At 46.4% G+C, this 26,973-nt stretch overlaps 1 protein-coding gene and 1 long non-coding RNA gene across 3 annotated transcripts; one reads left to right on the top strand and one right to left on the bottom strand.

Annotated features, from left to right (window-relative positions):
* Positions 1–704: 704 nt before the first annotated feature.
* Positions 705–4,552, bottom strand: LOC144366131 (uncharacterized). The gene is made up of 3 exons (XR_013424985.1): positions 2,595–4,552; positions 2,345–2,484; positions 705–1,278 (listed from the first exon to the last, which is right to left on the bottom strand). It is a non-coding gene; the product is annotated as an uncharacterized LOC144366131 (long non-coding RNA).
* Nr2e1 (nuclear receptor subfamily 2 group E member 1) lies at positions 2,754–23,648 on the top strand. Of its 2 annotated transcripts, none has more exons than XM_005330140.4 (9): positions 2,754–3,577; positions 8,185–8,330; positions 11,658–11,745; positions 13,301–13,536; positions 14,834–14,980; positions 17,393–17,489; positions 17,877–18,026; positions 18,278–18,383; positions 22,085–23,648. In XM_005330140.4, exons 1-9 carry the CDS (start codon positions 3,553–3,555, stop codon positions 22,245–22,247), a joined length of 1,158 nt encoding a protein of 385 aa, XP_005330197.1. In that variant the 5' UTR covers positions 2,754–3,552; the 3' UTR covers positions 22,248–23,648. The 2 variants fall into 2 exon arrangements, with proteins under 2 accessions (XP_005330197.1, XP_040139100.1); XM_040283166.2 differs by lacking the exon at positions 2,754–3,577 and adding an exon at positions 4,642–4,729.
* The last annotated feature ends 3,325 nt before the right edge of the window (positions 23,649–26,973 follow it).

Below are 26,973 nucleotides of genomic sequence, written 5' to 3'. Positions count from 1 at the left end.
ACAGGAAAAATCTTTGAAACGTAAAGCTGAACAGACTCAGAGTTCCTTAAAAATAACTATGTACAGCTAAGAGAGGTCTAGCCATTTGCCCAAAGTTCACAGCAGGTTGGACCAGGGCCTGATTTCTCATCTGGCTTCCTGTGGTTAACCTTGCTGTGCCTCTAGTGGCCTCTAGGGAAATCTGCCACTGACTGACTTCCTTCACCCAACATTTATGTAGCACCTACTGTGAGTCAGGTAGGGACCATGCACAGGAAAATTAAAAGACACAGTCTTTGCCCCTCAGAGGCTTTCTTCTCTGACCTGCACCCAAGAGAGCTCCTACTTTTCCACAGCTTTGAGCCAAGGTTCCCGTGGCCTGCAGCATCTTGGTATGAGCAGAGATTGATGGACACTTAGGCTCCAGGCTTTTCTGGGACCTGATGGGCCAGTGGGTCCCAGCCCCTCCCGCCTACCCTTGGAGCTTGTTGCCGCCGTTACCATCGAACCAATCATGCCAGAAAGTCATCATGATGATTTCAGAACTGCATTGTGAATTATGCAAAGCGCCCGGATAATTACAGCCGGGCGCTCAGAACACAGGACGCATATGCTGCGGGTGTGTGTGCCCGTTTGTGCCTTTTGCCAGGGATAGATGTGTGTGTGTGTGTGTGTGTGTGTGTGTAGGCGCGCGCGCACATAAACGCATGTTCAGTGGACATCTTGACACCCGGCTTGATTAGAAACTGGTGTCATGAGAAAGAAAGAACATTCCGATTTTGATTTTGTGACAATTTGGTGCGTCTCAGGAATATTTTTCATAAGCGTTGGTGCTTGCAAATGAGCCAGCAGTGGGGATGTGGGGAGGGGGAATAGGGAAAGAGGTGATTTGGAGCCCAGGAAAGCCATTATTGTCCTATTTCTGAGCCCCCGCACTCACAAAGCAGCTCCTAGTTCTCCTCCTGGCTACACACACTTAAACTTTCCCCTAGAGACAGGCCCGGGTCTAGTCTCCCACCCCTGCCCTCATCTTTGCCCGAGACAAATTAGTTTGACTCTTGAAGTTCTTTGTCCTTAACCAAGCGCCCCCTTCCGCCTCCGCATCCTGATCGTGGTAGTGGTGGCGGCGGCAGCAGCAGCAAGTGGATTTCTGGCGGGAACCAGAACCTGAGGATCCAAAACAGAGCCTGGCATCTTAATTGTTTCTCAAACCCTTACCGGAAATCCTTTTGCTCCCTGGGCGCGGAGTTCGAGCTTGCCTAGTCGCACACAGGGCTCGATGCGCACGCGTCTGCCCAACTTGACCGTAAAAAAAGAAAAAAATGTTGATTTCTCGGCTTGCTACCTAAAAAATCTCTTAGGCTATGGCTTTGTCCCGCAATGCCCTAATCTCGTCCCAATTCGAAAGACCGAGGATGACTTAGGAAATAGTCATCCACCTCTTGTTCTTTCCGGGTCGCCCGGGCCCCCGCGCCCTGCTGGCTGCATTGTGAGGAGGACGCGGGATCCGGTGTGCGTGGTGTGCGCCGCCTGGGGCTTCAGGCCACAGCGAGATAGCTGTGGAAAGTTGAGGTCACGTGTTGAGGCCGCCAACCCGAATTAACAGCCTGCGCCCTCTGGGACGCTGGTGGGGGGTCGATCTGCTGCGTTCTCCGTGGGCTCGGGGAACTCAAGCACTTACTTCCATGCACAAATTCTATTTGGAGATTCAAGTTGACACCGAGTCCGGAGAAAGTGGAGGCCGGGGACTGGGGGCGGGATGTAGGAATTACTTAGCGCTGGCCACCTCTCCTTCACCCCAGAACACCGCGCAAAGGGCCGGAGGCATGACCCCTGACCCCTGGCCAGGCCCACGCCCTGAGGAGAGGCTAGCAAGCTCTTGTTCAACAAGTTCAAGCTGCCCAAAGAGCTTAAAGAGAATTAATCTCTTAGTGATCGGAGATCACCGCTCTCTTGGCGTGCGCTCTCCCAGCGCTGTGCAAGGACCAGGACGCCAGGGCTCAGAAATCGCGGGAAGGCTAGTGGGATGGGGCGGGAGTGGGGGACCTCTCCAAGATCTCTGAGCCTGGAGAGAAGGAGCCAGCGACGCCCGCTGGGGACAAGCTGCGGGAGGGAAAGCTCTGCTTTCCAGCCTCTCCAGTGTGCATAACGGAGTCACCCGAGCTTCGTTCAGTTCCGGATGGGCCGGTTTTGCTTGGGAGAAACTGGCGTTGCCCTCCCCACACATCAAGTGCCCAAACCCACCACGCGGAAGGTCGAAGGAACGCGGTGCCTTCGCAAGAACCCATCCCAGGCCCCATGACCGCACACAGCATCCTCAGCTCTGACTTTCCATAGAGAGTTGCAAAATGAATATATTACTCACCTCGGGCCAGATCCAAGTTTTACCCAACAGAAGAGGCACGGGACCAAGAATGAACCAACTCATGTGGCTATGTCCAGCGTGCACAATCACACACAAACACAGCCACCCCATTTCTTCCACGAATTTATCTGTCTGGCACTCTGGAGAGAGGGGGGGAAAGCGTTTTGAGAAAGCCCCATCACCCCTCCCCTTCTCCCTTACCATGAAATATAATAATTCATTTTTATTACAAGAGCAGCACCGTCCTCACCATCACGCACGCACAGAGCCTCACTCCCATATTCACACTCTAACTCGTCAGCTCCGAGAGCGCCTGCATTTTCTTTGGGAGCCGCTTGGAGGTTCATTAATATCATTAGCATTTAACCCCCTCCCTCTTCCCATCTCCTCCCCGCACATGGCTGACGTCAGACCCCGCCAGGAGTTGGGGGAAAAGCTAAGTGGGCCAGGGACGCCCTATTCCCCTCCCCGCGGCTGCCTGTCAGAGCGCTTCTGGAGATATTTCAGAGGACCCAGCCCGCAGCGACAGGCACAAAGTCACGGGGTAATGAACTTCGGGGACCCTTTGCCGCTGCGTGCGCGGCTCTCCCCGGAAACCCGGACCTGGCCGTTTCTTCCCTCGGAAGATTTCCCAGCAATCTAGTTTTCCCACTCGGCTCTCGGGTTCCGGCAGCACAGAGCCCATCTGCCTCTGAGCCTGCGGTTGTGTTTTTCCATCTTTCTTTAGAAGACCAGCGGTCTGTAGAGATCTGCCCACACTCTGCATGCCTATGTAGAGGGAGAGGTTGAAGACTGAGTGACAGGAATGGGGAAAGAGAGGGATTTTACCCTTTTTGTTCCATAGGCAGACCATTTTCGTGTCTCCATCTGTCTTTCAATACCCTTCTCGTACTGTCCTCCCTTCTTCAGCCTTCCTGTCCATCTCTCCATCTGTCTGTCCATGTGTATGTCCATCTTAAGCAGCAATCCCAGCAGCCGCAGTTTTGCAAGAGGCGGGAAGAAACTTAAGGATGCTTAAATTTCCACTGTGGAACGAATTCTGAGCACCGGGAGAGCAGCGCCGCGCGCGACCGATACCCACCTGTCGGGCCCCGAAGCTTTGCAGGCTGGAGGGCGGCTGGCGAGCTGCGGCGCCCGGCAGCGAGGCGGGCGCTGCCGGCCGGGACTCCGGCAGTGCCCACCAACCGCTCCGCCCCGGGACCGCCAGCATGAGCAAGCCGGCAGGATCAACAAGTGGGTACCTCTCCCCGCCGCGGTGGGGCCCAGGCGCGCAGCCTGGGGCGGGCTGGCGGGAGGCCGGGGAGATCCTGTTCGGTGCGCTGCGGCTCCTGAGCCCCCCAGAGGGACGTCAGCGGGCGAGTGCCCTTTGGCCCAGGTCCTCGTAGACCGTGAGTCGGATGGTTTCGTGGAGAGTGGAGAGCAATTTCGTTGCTTCTGGATTGCTAGATTCCCCCTCTATCTGGTATGGTGGGAAGGTTGCGACCCACTCAGCCCACCAGTCCAGCGAGTTGTTTCCATTTAGCCGCCAGGTGCTGAGGATGGGAGGGGTGCGACGGGGGCGGGAACTGGGCCGCAGCTCCAGGCGGCAGCACAATAACACATTCGCTCAAAACTCGGAGCTCCAGCGCGCAAAAGCAACTCTCTGCAAAGCGGATTTTGAATGGAATGCTTTGCACCCCTTTTCTAGCTATTTCAAATAATCCTGCAAAACTGGGAAGCAGAAACAATTTAAAAGTCACATTTTCTTTAATCCTAAATCCGCGTAGGTCATAACTGGGGAATTTAAAGTATGGCGAACCACTCTAGCAAAGAGAGAACCAAATCCCTAATCCCAAGGACTTTTCGAGCCGAAGCTCAGCAGAGGCAGGAGTACGCGGCCTGCTCCCTCCGCGCGCTCTCTCCTTCCTCAAACTTCCTTAGCCGCTGCCACTCTCACCCACTGCCAACCCGCAGCTGACCTGTACCCACCCCACTGCGGGACTGCAGGGCTACTTGAGAGCGTGAGGACATTTGTGTGTGCAGTCCCATCGGAACCCGAGAATGTGCAGGCCTGCGCCGGCGTTGGGAAAGCGCGGCCGCGGGGCTCGGATCTCCCCCCCAGGCTTTTCAGTTCCCGCCTTCTCTGGGTCGGCGGCTGCGGGTTCCAGTGTACAGGACTGTGGCTGCCACAGCCCTCACATCCCGGAGTTCTCCCGCCGCCGGTGTGGTTTTCGCCTATAACATTTTTGACGCTCAGTGCGTCCTTCCCGCCCCCTCCCCCCCTCACTCGCCCTCATTGTCCAGAGTCTGAAAGTTGGGAGAGTCCAAGATACTTGTGAGGACTGATAATGAAGTTCCACTTAGGAGGGATGCAATTCCCGCCCCTGCCTTCCACCCCCGCAAGAAGTAGGTGGTGTTTTTATTTTGTTCACTTGTTTTGATTAGGGTAATACGGTTAAAAAAAATTAGAGCAAAGTGAGCGTGAACAAAAAGAGAAAAGGAGGAATATTTCGGGCTAGAGCAGAGAGAAGGAGAAGGGATCTTAGCCGCGCTGGGAACACACAGCCGATTCTTGCGCAGGACTGGCGGGTCCCTTGGGCCTATCCTTGCTGTCGCTGTTAGAATCTCCGAGAGGTGAGGCGGGCTCCCTTTTTGTTGCCCCAGTTCCTGGAGTGCCTGCCCTTCACTGGAGGCGCAGAAGGAGGCCTTTCCTGGGGCATTCTAAGTCTATTTCAAAAAACGAAGCTCTCGGGCCTGGGCAGGCCTCCTGGCTCCTTCGCCCTGGGACAGGCCCTCAGTTCCCGCCCTGGAAGTAGGAAACCTCGAGCTCTTTTGCCCTCTTGGGGTGCAGAGATAACTGGGGGCTTGAAAGGTGAGGGCTCAGTGGCCAGGAAGTGGGCAAGTCCTCTCTGTGGACTGGACTACAGGCGGACCCTCAGGATTTGGGGGTGGGAGAAGGCAGAGTGGGCACATTAGGGAAACTTGAGAGCTTCCCAACTTGCCAAGCCTGCATTCGACCTTGGAAGCCTTAAGCCCGGCTCAAGTTGGACGCCGCTGCTGAGGTTGCTTAGGCCGCTAGGACAGCAGCCCCGGCCCCCAGCGCTGCTGCGCCCAGGCGCTCTTCAGACCTGTGGCTGCAGCCTGCCCGAAACCTGCGGCCCTCCAGCCGGGGGCGGCGAGGGGGTCGGCGCGCAGCAGGCCGGGTCAGGACCGGGCTGGACTGCGGAGGTCTTCATCTCCCGCCTCGCTCGGCTTCGCGCAGTTGGAGGGCAGAGCGATGTCACCCGGAGCCCCGCCTGGGTGGTAACAAGACCCTGGCCAGTCACCCCTGCAGCCCAGACTAACTTCTTTCAACAGCCTCTGATGGTAATTACAGTAATCGAAGCTGCCATATATCTTTAGGCAATTATGACACACAAAAAGCCCCGAGGGGACCCCCTGGCGAGGGAAGTTAAGAACGGTTTTCCAGCCTGAGGAAACTCCGGCTCGCCTCAGGTCGGAGCTCGCTCGGCTTGCTAAATGAGAGGAGCTTTGCAACAGGGTCAACCAGTGTGTCTCGTGACCCCAAGTCACCCTAACGTGGCTGGGTGGCGGAATCTGAGGCACAGACCCGCTATGCCCAGGAATTTTCGCGTCCCTCCCTCCTGGGCCCCGCCCCAGCCCATTTTCCTGTCTCTAATCTGCCCCAGGAGCCTCGGCACCGAGGTCTGCCCCCAAGGCAAGGCCGGCCTGCAGCGGTGGCGGCCCAAGTAGCCACCAACCGGGAGTCCGGGCCCAGGGAGGCAGAGAAGGGTCACCAATCCCTTCACCCCCATCGGATTCTCCAGGGAAGTGTGTCCTTGGCCTCGGGTCTGGATGGGAAGCGGGGAAGACCCCGTCACTGCTCCTCCCACACACTCATCTTGGCATCATCAAGAGTGCCAAGGGGAAGAGGAGGACAGCTGGGGCGACTTTATTGCTGGGCCCCAGCACGGACTCCAGCGCGTCCAGAGCGCGTGTGATATGCAGAGGAGGATGGTGGCAAAAGACGGAAACCAAATTTTCAGCTTCCCGAGTGAGAGCGATGCAGCAGAGCTGGCCCGGCTCCTGGGCGGCCGTGAATTCCTCCGGGCTCAGTGACAGACTCCCTGAGGGGGTTGAGGACAAGACCCGCTGTGGCCTCCGTGGGCTCTCTCCGGCCCCTCCCTCCCCTAGCACAACCTCCCCTCCCGCCCTGCGGGAGAGGGGGCGCCTAGGCGGTGGCCGCAGCGCCGAGCGCCTCCCCCCACCGTCCTTTGTCGCGGTCCGAATTCCCATGCTACTCTTTTTGACGGGTCACTGGTGGCTCTATAGGCAGGTGCTGCGGCGGGGTTGTAATTACCCGGGCTGAGCCTGGTCGTTACCAACCTCCCCTCACAGCCCGGTCCCCCTCTCTCCCCCCTCCACCTGAGGCTGAGGCCCCGGCCTCGGGTGCAAGCCCGACCCGACGCCTTGGAGTCCAAGCGAGTTTCCACCTGGGATGCCTCCCGGTCCCTCCCCACGCCGCGTCCTCACCTTCCTAGTTCCCCTCGCTGAGTGGTCTCTGGCCTCTCCCGACCCCAATCTAAGTGCTCTGGGAGCAGCTGTCGAGTTTCCCAGAGGCCTGAGGTCTCCCGGGCCCAGACAGGAGGCCTTTCGACGGGTAGCGATGGGAAAATCAAGTGTTAATAAGTTAATTGTTATTAAGTAATATTTTATTAAAGTGTTAACACTTTTAAAAATACTCCCTTTGTTTTACGGAAGGAAGGATTTCTAAATCCCAATAAACGGATTCAGGCACTTGTTGGACTCTTGAACCTTAGAGGAAAACAATTCCCCCCCTCTCTGAGTTTTTGCATATTACCCTCTCCCTAACTCCCCCAGGGGCTGCGACCACCCCAGGTTCAGGGGGGATTCCAAGTAAAGTTCTCTGGAGCAGGAGTTCAGTGGGGGTGGGGAAACAGCCTAGAGAAATTAGAACCTTAAAAAAAAAAAAAAAAATCAGCCTCTGCCAGCGGCAGAACGACCCGGAGGAAGACTCACTTAGGACTAAATAAGAGGAGGCCGGTCTTTTAGGGTAAAAGAACTTGGGGAGTAGAAGAGATGGCTGTCCCACGCTATCGTGGGACAACTTAATGTCGCTCTCCTCTCTCTTCCTAGACCCGTTCTACTTTGCGCTGAAATTTTTATCCTAAAAAAAAATAATAATAATTTCTCAAAAGCGCTCCACCAAGCATTTTCTTAATAGGTAAAAAGAGAAAGTTGGGCAATTACCACTACCCTTATTATCATTAATAATCTGAGTATTAGCATCACAATAATAATCCTAATAATAACAACCGCCCGGCAGAGCTCAGAGAAAACTCGATTGCCTTCCAGCTGCCATCCCTGGTTCCAGCCGTGTTTGTTTTTCTTCTTTTCCCTTTTACATTTCAAGTTTGTCTCCTCGAGCGCTCACTAACAACTTTCTCTGTTAAATGCAAGAGCTGAGGAGGGAGGCGGCCAAACTTTCCGCGGAGCAGAAAGGCAGCGGCGGGCAGTGCTGCCGCCCGGGCCTGCTGTAATCTTTTATTCCAAAATGGGTCTCGGCGATTAGGGGAGACCCAAATACATGTAGCGGTGCATGAATAATGCTCATTGTAGGAAACTGACACTTGCTCAAGGAAAAAAAGTTTGGCTATAAAATCACTTCATTATTTGCTTTTACCGCAGCTTCGATGCTAATCCCTTCAGAGGTCAGATTGCTTAGCATCTCTCTCTCCCTCTCCCCTTTCCTCCCTCTTCTCCGCCCTCCTCTCCCTCTTGCCTCTTACCGCTCCCCCCCCAACCCCGCCCCACACACCCTGTCTTCCCTGCCATTTCAGGCCGCATTTTAGATATCCCCTGCAAAGTGTGTGGTGACCGCAGCTCGGGGAAACACTACGGGGTCTACGCTTGCGACGGCTGCTCGGGGTTTTTCAAGAGGAGTATCCGAAGGAATAGGACATATGTCTGCAAATCTGGAAACCAGGTACCTTAGCAAGGGCTGCACTGCCCGGCTCCCCACTGATACCTCCCCTTCCTTTGTGCCAAGGCCTCCTCTGCGTTTCCATGCTGCAGAGGAGAGGCCAGGCCCGGGCCTCTCCCTTCCTCTCCCCTCCTTCCTGCCCCAGCTCTGGGAGGCCCTTTGGCTCTGGAAAGGCCGGATAAGGTAAGGGAAGACAGATTCAAGAGGAAGTCTGAAATCTCATAGCCTTCCTACACTTTTTTTTTTTTTTTTTTAATCCCCTGACAGATTTTGACACTGGGTAAGGCCCTTGCCTAGTGGCTACAAGCCTGCCCAGGAGACCTAAGGAACTTTAGAATCTAAACCACAAGAATCAAGCAGGAGAAAGGGCTACCTTAAATTGCCTGCCCACCTGACCCCCATTTCTAGCAGCACCCAGGTTCAGTCTACTGACCACTGGCTGGGATGGCAGAAGTAAAGGCACATGGGCATATGAGTCAAGGTCACCACTACTAAGCCTTAGCTACTTGGAAGACAGAGGCAGTGCTCTGAGATGAGCCATCCCTTTTCAGCTAGGGAGAAGCAGAGCTGTTCTGAAAGTGGATAATGGGGCTTCAGCACCCATGTTACTTTAGCAGGGCCTTGTCAGAAAAGGGCAGGGTAAGGAAGAAGACTCAAAGAGGGTGTAACTGGGCTCTCTCCCAAATTCCCATATCTCCTTCCACCCTTTCTGCTTAGAAGATGTGCCTAATTGTGTTTTAGTCTCCAAGAGACAGGGCATTCGGGGTATGAACTGAGTATGAACCAAAGCTTTCAGACATCGTGAGCTAAAACCCCTGATTGACTCAGTTTACAGCTCAGTTATAAGTTTATTTCAACCTAGGAGATCAAACCTTCTGTTAGTACACTTTGCTCTCTCTTTAGCCAGACATACGGACCCTCAGTACAGAGTCTCTGCCTTCATTCCCGGGAAGATCCCTGAGAGGGCATTAGTAAGGAGGCATCCTTTGGTATCCAAAATGACACAAGGCTTTCACTAATTAATGTATATGATACACATGAGCACATTCATACCCCATCTGATGCTAGTGAATTATTCTGACTTCTTTTTCTGCAGGCATGTCTGCTCATATCAATTTCTGATAGCTTTGAATTGGCAGCAAATACATGAACATATTTGCATTCGGATGTCATTTTCAACTCTTCAGCCCTGTTACCTGTTTAATTGAATACTGAGATCTGTATCTGTTTCTAGCTTCACCTTATGGACAAACAGACATAAGACTGTATCCCAGTAGCTCCACAGGGCTGGGATTACTCTGTGTTTTCAGATTTGAACAGGCTTCTACTTTGATAATCTTTTACTTTTGTGCAACATGCAGAATTGGGAAGCCTCAGATGTTATGCTTGATATTTTAAAAGGAGGTGGCCATCCACACATATTGATTTCAATCCAAGTACTTATACAGGAGGGATAATAGACTCATCAGGCCTGGTGTTCCTTTTCTTGCGAAGAGAATAAAGAGGCTGAGCTGAGGCTCTCATTCCTTCTTCTCTCAGCCTTCAGATATCTATATACATTTTATCTGATGTGAAGACACACTTAAGTACTAATAAAGGTTTCTAATTTGCATTTGCATATTTATCAGAATACTGGGGAGATATCATTTGGGGACAAACCTTTGATTGTATTTAATAAGTTCTTTAAATCTCTTTACATTGAATTATTATACTGGCCCAAAATGCCCTGAAGAACACTCTTAGAAACTAATTTTTTTTTCTTTCCTCTCTTTTATTTTAAGACTAGGTAAATAAAATTTCAATTTGTCATTAATAGCAATGAAGACATTTAGACATTTTTATGAACTATCTCCATCTTTACTTTAAACAAATAGACATATTATTTTATTTAGCTTTGTTTTTGGTGCTGGAGATTGAACCCAGGGTTTCATGCATGCTAAGGATGCACTCTACCATTGAGCTAGACCCCTGGCCCAAGGCAACATATTTTTAATTGGAGGAATATAATCATATAAAACTAAACATTCAAGTGTGTTATTTTCCCTAAGGGATATTTCAGGAGCAAATGTACTTGCTCCTATTTCAGAGTATATGAAGCAAAATATAAAGACATATATTTTATTTTCTTCTTTCCCACAACAAATGCAATGATGGCAACTTATATAAATATAGGAAAGCACCAAATTTCTTTGATATTTTCTGTGAATAAAATAACTATGCACAGCCTGTGGATGTAGCTCAGTGGTAAAGTGCTTGCCTAGCATACTCAAAGTCCTGGATTTGATCCTCAGCACCACCAAAAGTAATATTAAATAAAAAATTAAAAGTACATATTCCTCTTTATGTATCTATGCAAATATTCCCTCAGTAATTACACCTAACACTAAATAAATTCTGAAAGAAACCTAACCTGTAAATTTCCTCTTTTTATGGTCAACACTTTTCCCCCAGGAAATTGCACTAGGTAAAACACTTATTGTCTTACTTGTGTGGGATAAATATTTCTAAAGTGGCAACTACCCATTTGTCAGTTTTTATAATACTATCTGTCCCTATTATCTTTTTGTCAGACAGTCCAAGTACTTATACAGGAGGGTGTATTTACACAGTAGACATTTCTAGATGTTCCCCAGACCTTGGGCTCTTCCCTTCATCCCCTCATCTTTTGTAGGAAGGCCTTGCCATCCTAAGCACTCTGGCTTTTCTCTCACTCCCTGGGAATGCCTGTGTTTCCATTAATCTGAACTGAGGCTAGTTTTTAAGACTTGAGAGCTGTCTCAACAAGCTGGTTATAAGAATGGCCTCAAGTACAAAAGCAAAAGTGAGATAACAGAACAGTGAAGAATGAACGGGAAAGATTTATCTGTCAGATAAATGGGCTCACCCAGAAAGTGGCAAAAGAGGTAGACTGGAGACCTGAAAGCAGAAAGAATAGTTAGCAGGGAGGAAGATGTAGGGTGGATCTTGACCCGCCAGACTGCTCCACACCAAGCTCAGGGCCAAGTCGCTGTCTTGGGTCCTGAAAAGTCTCTTCTTTACAAACCACTCTGCTACTGGTGAAACTGCCCTTCGCGGGCTTCTTTCAGCCCTGCGGGATCTGGCAAACCAGGCTTTCTGACCCTTCACCCTTCTAGTCGATCCAAAGAATCAGGGGCTAACCCACTTGCAGTAGGCCCGGGAGCCCTAGCTCCATACCTGGCCAAAGTCTCTTTTCGAGAGCCTGCGGTTACTGCGGTCTGACGAGGTCCCTATGCCTTTCCTCTCGCCCTGGCACTAGAGGGGGCTTCTAGTCCCCAGGGGGGGCCGCTGACCTCCTGCGCTCTGTTCCAGGGAGGCTGCCCGGTAGACAAGACACACAGGAACCAGTGCAGGGCGTGTCGGCTGAAGAAGTGTTTGGAAGTCAACATGAACAAAGATGGTAATCAGTACATCCCTTTATTCTTCTAATGTTGATTGAGTAGTAAGTAAATTATATGTTCAGATAATACATGGCACTCCTATGCATGCAAATCATCTCCTGAACACAACACTTCTTTCCAGATGCTGGGAATTGGCCTCAGGCTTTCAGGGCTTTCAGTTGTATCTGCTTCATCTTTTCACAGTCACCCACACACCCCACTAAATTCCCCAGGACAAGGCCCATGCCCAAATCCGAAACTTGGCCCCCCAAAGCATCCTCAGAATGTCAGCGTTGGGGGGAACTCACACAGCTCCAGACACAGTGTTTCCCCCTCTGAGTCCTAGTCTTTTCGCCTTTTTTTTGCCATCCCCAAGACTGTTTTCCTCCCCCCAGAATCTCAGTCTAGATAATCTCCTTGGGGGGAGATTGTGGCTGAGATGGTGGCGGGTTGGAGAAGAAATTGAGGCACGAAAACCGGAAATCCAAGCTCCTTTTTGCAAATTCACAGATGCCAAAATCAGTAGGTCCGTTAGGCGGGTCAAGGCTTTTTCAGAGCCTTTTCTCGGTTCTACAGGAAAGCGAGAAAAGGGTTTGGAGAGGCAGGGTGACGCCTTGGGTGCCTCCGACACCCAGTTCCCCTTGGGCTTCAGGATGCTTCTTGGGTATACAGCGCAGTCCAAGCTGAGTCCCCCATCGTGGCCTGGCGAGGGCCCTCCAGCCCCGGGCGTGAACCGGGGGTTCTGGGCGGGACGGCGGAATACTGTCTAGGGACAGGGTGTCGAGTGGGCCTCGGGGTGGAGGAGGCCTGGGCGGGTGGCAGCCGCCTGAGGCACAGCGCCTATCCGGGAAAGCTCCTTCCTCCGCCGCTCAGGAGGCAGGAGGGAGCGTCCAACCTGTTGAACTTCTGTATTGACAAGTTGTCAAGCTCGGCGGGCGGAAGATTGCCCTGAATTAATTTGTTTGTTTAAACTGTTGGTGGTAATTGTCACATCTCCCCTGCCTTCCTCCAGCGCACTCGGAGAGGAGCTCTCCCAGGTCCCATCCCCCAGCGTCCCCGGGGCTTGGGTCCTTTTCTCTTGGGGCCTTGGAGGCCAAAGCTATTCCTGTGGGGGTGGGTCTGGAGGTCGGGGGAGTTGTTTTGGGGAGAAGCTGGAAATATCTGTCCAGAGACTTTGTGCCTAGATGTGAGTGACACTCCCTCTCCCCGTCGTGGGGGCTGGGGGCGGGGGCTAGGGCACTTCGCTACTCCCGCCCAAGAGTCTGTGGTTAACTTGCTAGCCCCTGGGTGACAATGAGCCCTGAACCCACCGAGAACACTTCTAGTTTTGCTTAAAGCCACAGTATTATGGTGGCCCTTGGGATACAGACTCCTCTTCTTGGCCTCAGCTTCCTAATCCATACAGCATAGGAGTTAAACGCTAACACAGCGCCTTCTGCGCTCACATTCCCTCTCCCTCCCTCTCTGCGCCTCTCGGGTGACTTCCCAGCCCTAATGTGACATTGGGATGACAGAGCGGCCAAGTGGGCGGCATCTCTGATCCTGAATGTGTTGTCCGCCTGTTCATCTCTGTAGCTGTGCAGCACGAGAGGGGTCCTCGGACATCCACCATTCGCAAACAGGTGGCCCTCTACTTTCGTGGACACAAGGAGGAGAACGGGGCAGCCACGCACTTCCCGTCCGCTGCTCTGCCAGCTCCTGCCTTCTTCACCGCGGTCACACAGCTGGAGCCGCACAGCCTGGAGCTGGCCGCAGTGTCCGCCACTCCAGAGCGTCAGACCCTCGTGAGCCTGGCTCAGCCCACTCCCAAGGTCAGTGGTCTTGCTGGGCCCTAAGAGACTGGAACCTAGCAGAGGGTGAAGTAAGGCTCACTAGTTCTTCCAAATTATGATGAGTTCAGTCAATGGACTTCCTGGGTGCTCACCTTTAGGCTTCTCACTCTCTCCTCTGAGCCAAAGATTCTCAAACTTTAGTGTAGAGTCGCCCTACATATGTAGTGTAGAGTGGCTACAAGGACCATAACCCAGAAATTCCCTTTCAGCAAGTTTGGGGTGGAGGCCAAAAACTTTCAACTTTTGGAAACCCCAGCAGTGATTGGTGGTGGAGTGGAACTTGTCCAACCCTGGGGGGGGGGGCAGCCTTAGGTGTTCCCAAAGGCCAGAAGAACAGATTTTTGTTTTAGAAAAAGCAGTTGGCTCATCTGGAGTAAGGGCTCCCGAGTTGTCAATCTCTGGGATCTATTATCTTGAGCAAAGTGGTGGGTCTCCAAAGTGGTGGTGCAAGAGAGAAATGTGTAGATGGCACTGTTACTGCTCCCCTTACTGCCTTAAGAGACACAAGGATTTACATCAAGATTGAGCCCCTACTTGCAGGGCCACAGCCTGAACCACCTGGGAAGGCGCCACCTAGGGACTATTTTCCAGGCCTCCAGGGGATACCTCACCAAGGTTCCCATTCCAGAGGGAGAAGGGCCCAGGATTTTCCCTAGAGGAGGGCCAGCTGCAGCCCCACACTGCAGGGAAGCCAAACACCTGGGCACATACACATGCACAATATTTAATATTGCTTTCTTACCCTTGATGTGTATAATAAGCTTGGAAAAGTAGTGTTATGAATATGTTGTCAGTTATGAATGGGAATGCTCTGTGAATGATTAAGATGTCTAATTGAAATATTTCCATAATATACTAATCCTTTCTAAAAATACTCATATGCATATTTGTGTTTGGGATGCCTATTAATTTATACTTTTTTCATATCTATTTTTATTTACACAAATGCAAGCCGCTCTTGTTTAAACTGGGAGACAGGCCTGGCACTTGGCTCAGCCCAAGGAAAATTTCCTGTAGGGGATAGAAAAGCCAGACACCCCTCTGGAAGGGAAAAGCCCCCAAAGAGTGGAAATGGGCCTTTCTCAACAGGCATTATTTCCAAAACTCTGTAAATACAGATGTGTGGTTTTTACCCACCTATGGCAACTGTACATTTAAGGGGAACCTATAGATTTCTTTCCATCCACTCCCCTGCTTTAATTAGAAAATCAAAAGTGTAGCACTTCTTCCAAAGCTATTGTTTCCTCACGTCCAGATGTCTCTCTTTCCCTCCTAGTACCCCCACGAAGTGAATGGTACCCCAATGTATCTCTATGAAGTAGCCACAGAGTCAGTGTGTGAATCAGCTGCCAGGCTTCTTTTTATGAGCATCAAGTGGGCTAAGAGTGTGCCAGCTTTTTCCACGCTGTCTTTGCAAGACCAGGTATGATCAACAGGACACAGAAGTCTTGTGAGAAAGGGGGTTGGGGGACTGGGGTTGTGGCTCAGCAGTAGAGTGCTCATCTAGCGAGGCGCTGGGTTCGATCCTCAGTACCACATAAAATAAAATAAAATAAAATAAAGGCATTATGTCCAAGTACAACTAAAAAAATATTTAAAAAAAGAAAGAGGGTTGGGAAGGAAGCAATAGTACTTAACCATATCAAAAGGTACAATACCTCAGTACCTGGATAAATCACCAAGGTAGGCATGCATTTTTAGGCATAATGAAGAAACCATTTATTTTTACCATCATCTTTCTAAAAATTCAAGTTATCTTCCTATGGAATTGTTAGTAAGAAATGCAATTATGTTATTTCAAAAAAGTTGGATCTGATCTATGAAAAACACATATAAGAACATCATCGCTTTTTTAGTTTAATGGAAACATCAAATTTAATCTAAAATTTTAAAATGTGAATGCTTTTGAAAATCATTGGGAAAAAATAGTGTTTTCTTGGGAACATTGGAACTGTGAGAAATAGAAGGTGGTAAGAGTATTCACCCATGAGATTTTTGGAATTAGTCTCATCATATCATATTCTCAGCTTTATATTTTCCATTAAGATTTTAAAGATTTTAACTATTGATTCATCTGCATGTGAGATTAAAGAGCACATTGCACATCTCCTGTAGGCTAGCATCTTTTGTGATTCTTTAAGTGTTTTTAGGCATTTTGTAAACAAATAGGCATTTTGCATAATTCTGTGGTTACAATGACATTCAGAGGCAGGAAAATTATGTGCAGCTAAAAATTGCATTGTGCCAAAACCCAGAAATTTTGTTAGGAATATCAATAATGGCCCCTGCCAGCATTTTTCTAACTTTAAGGGAAAGAAAAGAAATTGAGGCATTTACAGCCGTTGACTATTACCTATGCATTCACAGAAATTAATGACAAATTTCCCAGAAAGCTAATATATAGGTTTTTTTTTTTATTCTTTCCCTGTCCATGCTGGAGATGAACCCAGGGCATCTTATAGGCTATTGCTCTACCACTAAGCTATGCCCCCAGTTCTAGTAAGAAGTTCTAAAAGGCAAAGATTTAACTCTTCATTTTATACCCAATTAAAGCATAATAGTGAGCTTTATCATGAAATATGTTTCCTTTAGAAAGACTGGGCAGAGCTGGAGATGTAGCTCAGTGGCCCTGAGTTCCATCCCCAGCATCCCAAAAACAAAACAAAAGAAAGACTGGGCAATGTGTTAAAAATATTTTATCTTTTAGCATGAAATATATCCATAATTACATATGGTTTACCTTGCACTTTACAATTATTATTTTCTGTACTTAATATGATAAAACTTAAAAATAACACATTTGAAAATTCAAACTTTCCATTTGTTTGTGATTTTGGTAGCAAGCCTTCATGATTCTTATTTCCTAAAAGGAAATTCTTTCATATTAATCATTCAGAATTGGCTGAGTTTTGAGAGATTTCTTTCAAAACTAGAGATTTTTTTCAAGCCTGTTAGATCCTATCTTTGACCAAGTTTACTGGTTGGCTCTCTGAATTTGCTCTGTTCATGTGTATGTGTGTGTTTGTATGTGTGCAAATTGGCTATATTTTTTTTCTCAAAACAAGTATTTGTAGACTCTTTAATCCAAACAGAATTTACTTACTGTCTGCCACTTAGCCCTAAGCAAACTGCAGTGAAGTGGAATCTAGTATATTAATTTGGGAAAGGAGGCAGATTTTCATTTTAAATATTCAGTAGTGCATTTTATTAGAATGAAAATGACAAGCACCTTGATGCTGTCCACTTATGAGTCTAGGAAAAATCAGGCAGTGAGATGAGGTAAACTCAGCAAAACCCGATTAACATAATTATACCCTGATTTTCCACATGCCTCTTGGGAATTAGTGATCTATCTCTCTTTCTCTCTCTCCCTCTCCCCCCCCCTCACCAACCCAACCCCCTCAACCTTCCAGGAAGATGGGGACCCACACTTGTCAGCTTAGTCAGGAATCCTCTCCCTCACAATAACAGCCTTCTGTACCGGGGAGTCCACCTGCCATGCACTGGTGTTATTTCTTAGATCCTGGGTCTCTACAGAAGTTTCTAGGTGGTCAGGAATGGGTGGATATAAGGACAAAAGGGGTGAATCCTCTTCTGAGGGAAGCAAACTTTGAGGAATTGGAACGGCTGACTCTCAAATGCATGTGCATATCTATAGGCACCTTTTCAAAAAGGAAAATATGGGAAATAAGGGAAAGCTAGATTATTTGAAAAAAAAATTACCAAAGACAAGCATTTAAAACACTTTTTAAAATAATGGAAATTTACATACTGAAATTGTTTATAAATTTATAAATTACACACTATATTATATTATACATCTATTGTATGACAGCTGATGCTTTTGGAAGATGCTTGGAGAGAACTGTTTGTTCTAGGAATAGCACAATGGGCCATTCCGGTTGATGCTAACACTCTACTGGCTGTATCTGGTAAGAATTGCACAATTTAATGACTTTGTTGTAGAAATTACCATAAAAATACATTACTGAAAAAAGAACAACATGTAAAGAATAACAAATTCCTGCTGAACAATAGAGTATACCTGTCATTTATAAATCTATATTTAAATGCAAATAATGTTGTTTTGTTGTATTCATGACTGCTTGCATTGTTATTTAAATGCAAATTACTGTGTTTGTTATCATCCAAGAGAAGATTTTATATTAACTTTCATACAATATAGCCAGTTTACATGGAATCAGATATCTTAGAGTGACAATTGAATAGATATTGATATGCAAGATTTTGTCAAAAATCAATATTAAATCATGAAAATGCCTTCATATTAGAATATTTATCCCGTATTTTTATTCTAGGCATGAATGGTGACAACACAGATTCCCAGAAGCTGAACAAGATCATATCTGAAATACAGGCTTTACAAGAGGTGGTGGCTCGGTTTAGACAGCTCCGGTTAGACGCTACTGAATTTGCCTGTCTGAAATGCATTGTCACTTTCAAAGCTGGTAAGTAGACCCAGATCCCTGTCTCTTCTTCTCCAGTTTTGCCGCCTCATTAATTCAGCCACCTCAAAGTCTAGACTGACCTTCACAAAAAGAGGTGATGTTTTCAAGAGAATTGATCTACTTACGCTGGCCCCATCTTCAATGGCTGTGGTGACCCGCATGCTCTCCTGATGGGGACCCATTTCCAGAGCAGTGCATTCCCACAGTATTTCCTGTGTTGCCTATCACAGTTTCCTGGTCTTCATTTCTAGTTCCTACACACAGTGGTTCTGAACTGAGAAGTTTCCGGAATGCTGCCGCCATTGCAGCTCTTCAAGATGAGGCTCAGCTAACTCTCAACAGCTACATCCATACCAGGTGACTCTTGTTTGCCTTGAACATGTACTTAAGAAAATTGCTTCCATTGTGAATGTGCAAGCAGGCAGGAATAAGCCAATCTAAACATTGTGTCTAATTATCCTGTTGCCTACCAGTTAATTTAGTTAGAATTTATGTCCTCACCCATCTCTCAGGGTGGGTGAGAAGAGCAAATCAAATTAGGTGATCAAAGTGAAAGCATTGTGAGAAACATTACAACTGTCCTGGATGAACAAGTTGACCAACCAAGATAGTTAAACACGTTTGCATGAATGGATATGGGAAGGATCAAAAGCCAAGTCTAAAGTTTTATGGTTGGTATATTAAATAATGGTTACATCATTCTTGATTAAAGGTAGATGCCTTTCCTTAGATGCCACTCCCAGTAGAAGGACCAGAGAATTTTCTAGAGAAGCCATCTTTACCCCTAACATAACTGCTGTTTGGCTTCGGTGATGTGAATCTGTCATTTTGGCTACTAGCAACCACAGGTTACTTCTGGCCAACTAGGGCCCTCTGGTAGAGGCTGCCCTACCTATTTGTAGAAACTCTTCAACAGCACTCGGCAAGCCCACCAAGTAGACTTTCTGATTCCATTTTCAGATGCAAAATGGATGCAAAAGCAATTGGAGCCTCTCTAGCTTCCTAAGACAGGACTGTGGTGGATCTGAGATAGAATAGAATTGGCTATTCTTGTTTATTCTCTAGACTGATCTTGAAAGGGACCTGGGAAGGCCTGCCTCCATCATCTCAACATTAGCCGTACATACTGTGGTGGGAATAACTACATGAAATGGGTAGAGGCCATCGGTGCCTGCCTCACATGAGCAGTCAGAGAAATCCCAAGTCAGCTCTATCAGTTCGGAGTGACACCATTTCTGCTAGGATCTCCTTTTTAGTATCATAAATCCTCTTTTGAAAGTTGAATGAATAAAAGTTTACCTGCACATGGAATATCATTGAAACTATGTTGAAAGATAGTGCATGTGTATATGTTTTTCCAAAGTAAAGTGCCGTAGTTTGAAATTTAAAATCCATATTGAATTTCAGAACATATCTATAGTAACAATGTTTGTTCAAAATGACAAAAATGAAAAAAGCAAAACAAAGACAAATGGACTAGTACATAATTTGCACACTTTCCCCCCATTAAAGTCTAACCTTTGACATTTAGAGCTGATAGGATATTAAGAGCACCAAACTAAGAATGGGATGCTCAGCCTTTGGTTCAGTCAAGCCTTTGCTGAGTACTTGCCATGCACAAGGCTCCAGGTGGGCATTGTGGGATGCCAGAAAGACAAAAGACATGCCCCTTTCCATAATGTGCAGTGGGCAGAGATGTCACTCCAGTTCACACCAGACAGGAGAGAAAAGTAAAATGGGAAGTTGGAGAGATCAGTTGGAAGGGGGTGAGGAAAATCTGGAAAAGCTGACTAATGAGTTGGTCCTTGAATGGTGGAAGGATTTCAGCAGGGAAGAGGGGGTGCAGCAAGCCAGTTGGTGAGCTGGTGGCAGTGTTGTGCGAGGTGCCAGAGAAGTGTTCCAGGGGGAGGGCTGGAAGCCTGGCACACCAGAAGCTGCCCATAGAGTGGTCCAGGAGAATTCCACAAGAATTCCATTCTTTCTATATAAGAGAAACAACTAGTCCACTACATCTTTTCCACTCCTCAAGGAAATGATCTGTAGGAGGACTACTTCTGCTTCAGCATGATGTTCTTATTTCATGATAACAGCTACAGCTATAGCTTAATATCTAGGGTCATACATGTGACATAAATGATGATGTTGTGTTCCTTAGCTCTTTCAAATCAGTTAGTCTTCTTTCCTCCAGCACTTTCCTGTCTAGGAAAATAAAATCTGAAATTGAAATGAAAAGTTAATGTGCAAATTGAGCTAATTGTTACAGCTCTGTAAATCATTTCTCTATCTAGGACATCAGGAAAAGGCTAGAAAATGGCATTTCACAAAACTATGTTATAATTGAAGTTCAAATACAGAACTCTGTGGTAGACACAAAACGTTCAAAATGGGAAAAGAAACTTCTTATTATTTGTGCTAATGGATGAAATCAGAGCTATAAATGTTCTAAAAAATAGTTTTGAGCAGTTAGATTTTGTCTCTCTCACACATTGTTACTGTTTCTGGGTGGTACATTACTCCAGATGTAATAGACAATTCTTGTTGACTGACGCCAACCAGCCTTTTCCCAAATAGAGAATAAAGGAAGTGGGTGAGTAAATAAGTGGAAAACTATTCATAGAAAGTCAATAATTAATTGTCTATGGATTCACAAAAAATGCATGCTTTCTGAGCATCATTATTTCCCACAATGGTTTCTTACCATGGGCAATGGTTGGCATATGGGGTGGATGCTGCAGACAGGGTGCAGCTTGTCTAACTAGCCTCTGCCTCAGACCCTCTGCATGAAGAAGGACTGTTGACGAGAGAAAGTGGCCAAAGTGACAGAAAGACATGAGACATGGGAGAATATATTCAGCATGGCAGATATATTCAGCAAGGAGAAAAAATGGTGTATTTTATGTTTTCTTTTGTTTTAATGTAGATAAACTTCATTATTTTCCTATCACATTTTTAAATGTGGTCTGGTGGCCCCTGTCCATGGTGGTCATGCATGAAGCTGGGTAGTGTACGAGCCAAATGAGGTCCTCAGAGACCCATAATGAATTATATGCCTCGTATCCAGTTGAAGAGAGAGACTCTTATTTATTAAGAGACAAGAATGAAAGTTGCTCCCCTGGACTCTATCTTCAGGGTGGAAATACCAAGCAATTAAACACAGCTACCAAATTCCTTTAAAAGAATTTTGATATCTCTGTTTCCAGCACCTTGTGGATTGGGTTGAACTTGGCTTAGCCACACAGCATACCCTGCAGCTTGTTTTTTTTAGGTGGTTTGTTTCAGTGGAGGAACCCCTCCTTGTGGAGCGAATTGATATCTGATTTTAAGCTATTGGTTAAAGAGGTATAGGGGCTGCAGTGAGGAGGTGGCTTACAGGCATCTAAAGACAGCAGGAAATTGAACTTGCACATCTGAGTACAGATGTATGTTGGACATCAAGAGAGGAAATTGTTAAGCAATTTCTCACATATTTAATTATATGCCAATTTCATTGACATGAAAGTTGGGTGGCACTGCCACCCAACAGAACTTAGTCTTTAATTTGCAGGGTAATAAGGATGGAATTATTCCTGAGAGTGACTAAGTATAATGCCTGAATAATAATTTGGAGAATTGCTTAGAAAAAGAAATCATTTAATTTGAGGGAAGTAGCCTTGTGAAGGAGACTTGAGGACTAGAAAATGAAAGTTCTGTTACTGTCTTTGTCATCAGCGCCATAGTCATTTTCTACAGTGGCAACGTTAAGTTTGTTATTTGGCTTAAAGTTAGTATTATGTTTCTTAAGACTCTTCTTTCTCTGAACAAAACGCAACCCCTTTGCTAATGCAGAGAGAGTCACCGTGTGATTTGTGCCGTGTCGTTAATCTTCTCTGTGTCTCAAGTAGTCCACCTGCAAGACAGGAACAGTAGTACCTGTCCAGGGCTCTCCTGCAGGGGCAGGATGTTATTTAAGAGGCCCACATCAGGGAGTTATAGTGGAAATGGTGTGTGTTCAGGTTCGAGATGTTAATTCCCATTTGAAAAGGGCTCTGACATTGCTCTCACGGCTTCTCATATTCCAGATACCCCACGCAGCCTTGCCGCTTTGGAAAACTCCTGTTGCTTTTGCCAGCTTTACGTTCTATCAGCCCATCAACCATAGAAGAAGTGTTTTTCAAAAAAACCATCGGCAACGTACCAATTACAAGACTGCTTTCAGATATGTACAAATCCAGTGACATCTAAGCTCTCAAAGTACCCACTTTTCAGGATGGGACAGTATCAGATGAACTTCTACCCGTGGAGAACAAGCCTCAACTAACAAACCCTTCAGGAAGCAGAAACCTGGGAATGTGTAGCCTTCAGGAAAAAAATGCCAACTGACACACAACAGTTCCAGTAGCTAAGACCTGCTGCCTCCACCAGGGCAGGGCAGCCAGGAAGGAAAGGGGGTGCAAGAGGACTGCGTGGCAGGAAGTCACAGCTGCTGTGCCCTGGGAGGGGAAAACTGGGGGCTGCCACAGGCCGAGCTGTTCTGCCTCTGACCTGGAAGATCTGGCCAAGCTTCAAAAGCTGAAAGACAAGTCGTACTTTCCTTTCCTTATTAGCACATAGAGTTGGGTGACCCAGTATAGTTCTGTGTATAACATCGTACTGCAGCCTTCGGAACTATGTTATGTTGGAGAATTTATTTTAAAAAGAATGGTTAGGTTTGAAATCGAGAGTATTATCAAAAGTTTCCCTTCTATTGTAATACATCATTAAGTGGCCTTCAGAACCGAGTTAATATGTGAAAATTAGCTTATGCTGTGTGATTTGCTTTTCCTCAATCTCCTTTTTCCCCTTTCTCTTCTTTTTTTTTTTTCCTTCGTCTTCTTCTCCCCGCCCCCTTTTCCTTTTCCTTCTCTTTTAATACCATAGGCCAGGCAACCTTGTCAAAGGAATTGGTGGACAAAAATGAGATTCTCACCAGGATTTCAGGTTGGATAACATCTCAAAAGTAGAAGAGCTTTACTAAAAAGAACACAAGTCGAGGGAAGATGAGTAAAAACAGCAAAACCAAATAAAGTGAGATGAGTGATTGAGTGAGGCAGATTGCTGTCCCTTTAAGGTCGTGCTGAAACCAAAGGCAATGGGGTCCACACTCGTGGTTCAGCAAGTCACAGCAGACGGTAAACAAAAGCGGACACAATGCCAGAAGGAACTTCAAGGAGATGAGCACCAAGCGGTTTCCCGATTGATCCATTGCTAACAGCCTGAGACTCTTCAATGCCTTTCAGAAAACTCTGGTTTCTAGTAAAGCCTTGAATGCACACACACACACACACACACACACACACAGGCACGCACGCACACACGCACGCGCACACACACACACACATGCACCACATCATCCTATGCTATAAGCTGCTCCTTTGGTATGAATCTATACTTACGGAAATGTAGAAACAAACATTTTTAAATAGCTGCTGTACTTTTCACATTTTGATTTATTAGGTACTAGCACTGAGAAGAAAATTTCAGCACTTGGACTATCATAGGAGGAGTAAAACTTTTCTTGTACAAAGTGAATTAACTGATTTGTGAAGTTAAAAGGTTGTACTCATTGTATTTACAAAGAATAAAAATATATTGAATTTAAACAAACTCTGCCTGATTTCTTTACCACCCTCCCTGGTGGGTTCTCACTTTTCAGATATGAGGTGGCAGCAGCTACAGCTGGTGTTAAAACCAAGGCTCATAGCACTGCAGCACAGAGCCGAAGGAACAGAACCACAAAGGCAATTTCCTTTTTACAGTGAATCCCATTTGTAAAATGATGAATAAAGAAATAAAACATAAGATTCCGTTCTCTACAGCTCTCAAACGTAATTGCATCTGTTAGAAAAATTGCTGTGTGAGGAAGAAAGAGGCCGATTAACGGTCTTCATTCCCTCCTCTGTTTCTAACTCTCTTGCCAACATTTCAGTCCTGACCAGGAACTTGATATCATTGAATGATCAAAAAGATAAAGCTTGAAGATCTCCACTGTTAAGTAAGATGTGGAAGGAGCCAGAGACAGTCATCCAGATGTTCCCAGCAAATCTCAGGACACTGGTCCCACTGCCAGAGGCCAGTGGTGGAAATCCAGGTGCCCAAGGTCATGGCACTCTGGGCTCCTGAATGGCAGCGCCAGCAAGGGTTGCTTATCCCTCTGCCTTTGGACAGAATGACCTTGCAGACCTGTATGTGTGAAAGCTCCATCAATCATACACTTTTCTACTGATTTCACAGAGAAAAGCAAGGTTGGGCTGAGGAGGTAGCTCAGTGGTAGAGCACTTGCCTAGGGTGCATGAGGCCCTGAGTTTGATCCCAAGTCTCTCTCACACACACTCGCCAAAAACAGAAAATCAGAGAGGTACTCAAATATGTAAATATAAGAATGTCCCTTGCAACTCTGTTTATATTTAACAACTAAATGTCAATCAACAGACAATAGATACAGTAGATAGACAGTGTAGCTTAAGCGCATGACTAGAGCCTACACTTCACCAGGAGTCTTTTTTTTTTTTTTTTTTTTGGTACCAGGGGTTGAACTCAGGGGCACTTTACCACTGACCCACATCTTCAGCACACACACACATCCCATTTTTTAAATATTTTATTCAGAGACAGGGTCTTGCTAAGTTGCTAAGGCTGGCTTTGAACTCGTGAGCCTCCCAAACCACTGGGATTATAGGGTTGCACCACTGCACCCAGGTTCCTCATGGCTCATGAGGGGAGGGGAGAAGTGAACTGCAAAGGATGCATACAGCTTGGCATCATTTATGTTAGGTTTTACAATCCACAGAATATAATATTAGATAATGTTTATGGATATATGAATGTAGAGCCAACATTTAAAATGAGCATTAATATTTAAGATAAATGATAACTCATGATAGTGGTTACCACTGGGTATTGGTGGGATTTATGAGGGATACCAAGAGGATTATAAAATGTTTCTGTAATGGTTTATTTTATAAAGGAAAAAGTCTGACACACCTATGAGATCAAAGATAAGATGTGGTAAATTGGGTGATGGGTCTGAGGATGTCCATTTATATATTAGTCCAGTTTAGTTTTAATATTTCTGGCTAACAAACAACACCAAAAGTTTGTAACCACAAACTTAATTCCTTGCTCACAGGATTGCCTGTCGCCCTTGCTCCGCAGGGCTTGGCTCCAGGGCTTCCTCATTCAAGATTGGCAGCTTCTCTAAAGCAGCTTCTTCTCATGACAGCAGCTGAAATGCAAAAGGCAAGACCAACCATGCAAATGCATTTAAAGATGCTACTTGCCTAGATTTGCTCACTTTTCACTGGCCAAATCCAGACATAAGGCCAAATTCAACCTCAAGAGGGCAGGGGAGCGTTCTCTTCCCATGGAGGTGGGACAAGGGGAGGAGATTCACTGAACCATAATAAAATCTAGTACAGTCATAATCTACTTCAAGTAGTTTCGGTAAAATTAAAAGGGAATAGGATTCCTATGACAAGCCATAGGATACTGATTCCCTCTGGAATGTCTTTGTCTGGAGGCATCTCTGCCATTACAAACAAGAACTGAATCTGACTCTCAACTTTTGAAAAGGCCCAGAAATCAGGAGCTATTTCTTCTAGATTTGGGAGATTTCTACAGGACATAGCCTCAAGATGACTTCCTTGGGTCCTTTAAGACCCCACTTACTCTCATAGTTTTAAGATGGACATCCTCTAGTGGTGGGCATAGTGTGAGAGGTTCTGCAATGGTCTCTAAATATACAGGTTCAAAATAGACAATTTAAATGTTTATACGAGAGAATGAGCCTGTACTGTAGTCAAAAACTGCAGAACTTCCCCTTTGGCAGATGGGTTTTCTGAATCTGGGAGGGTCCTTTTTCAAGGGTTATTTCTATATCATGACCATTGGGTAGAAGCCTTACTTACATTTGCATTTGAATGACTTTTACTTGTCCTTTGATGCCAGGGAAGAGAGAGAACAGGAGATATGTTCAGCAACTGAATGGAGACTTTCAAATTATTTTACTTACAGTTTGAAGTTTTTAATCAAATCGAGAAGTCCAAGAACTGATCCCATTGGCCAGAGACCTGTATATGGCTGCCTTCCTTAATCATTTTTATAAAAATGGAAACATCCTACTTTTCTATAAACTTTGTGTGTGTTTGTGCACATGCATGCACGTATGTGTGCACGTGTGTGACTCTCTTCCAGTGGGTACACAAGGCTCTATCTCATTCAATTTATCTGCCTAACATTCCATTTTACAATACACTCTAGTTTATCAAAGTAAGTCTTTGTTGATGGACTTGAGTTACTTGCAGTTTTTCATTATAACAAATGAAACTGCAAAGAACCAGGCTTCTATGTACACTTTTGAAGACTTGTGGGAGAATTGCTGTAGGATAAATTCTTAGAAGTGGTGTTTCTGGGTCAAAGATTATATGCATTTTTAATTTTGATAGCTACAGCCAAATGGCTCTCCAAAAGGGTTGTATCAATTTGCACTCCTGCCAAGAGGGTATGAGAGGGCCCCATTTCATTGCTCAGAATTTAAAAGTGCTTAATCAGACACAGGCTTGATGAACACTTCAGAAGCTATTAGAAAAATACAGAGAATGCATATGTTTCTATTATGAAAATGCCTCTTTTACAATGCTTATTGGACTGGCTAAGTAGGTCTCACCCTGTACCCATGGTCAGAGCTTGGTTTCCCCATATTTCCAGCCCAGGCCTCTTCTTGATTAAATTTTGGGAGTATCCATGTCACAATGAAGTCAATACAAAGTAGGTGAGTGAAAATGTAGAAATAGCTTGTCTGATGCTTTCTGTAACTAAGATGCTGATCTAAGAAGCCCAGTTACATGGGGATTAAGTGTAGCTCAGCGGTAAAGCATGTGTTTAGCATATATGAGGCCTTGGATTTAATTCCTAGCTTAGGTGGAAACTAAAG

This window comes from Ictidomys tridecemlineatus, chromosome 8 (assembly GCF_052094955.1).
Source record: "Ictidomys tridecemlineatus isolate mIctTri1 chromosome 8, mIctTri1.hap1, whole genome shotgun sequence".
NCBI lineage: Eukaryota > Metazoa > Chordata > Mammalia > Rodentia > Sciuridae > Ictidomys > Ictidomys tridecemlineatus.
This window is presented reverse-complemented; position numbering and strand designations above follow the sequence as displayed.

What these genes read in the sequence shown, in the direction of transcription:
- Nr2e1 (XM_040283166.2), top strand. Translation starts at nt 4,672, where the DNA reads ATGAAGTTCCACTTAGGAGGGATGCAATTCCCGCCCCTGCCTTCCACC. An exon ending in AGTCAACATGAACAAAGATG is followed by an intron (nt 11,746 to 13,300) that starts GTAATCAGTACA and finishes TCATCTCTGTAG; the next exon opens with CTGTGCAGCACGAGAGGGGT. An exon ending in AACAGCTACATCCATACCAG is followed by an intron (nt 18,384 to 22,084) that starts GTGACTCTTGTT and finishes CTCATATTCCAG; the next exon opens with ATACCCCACGCAGCCTTGCC.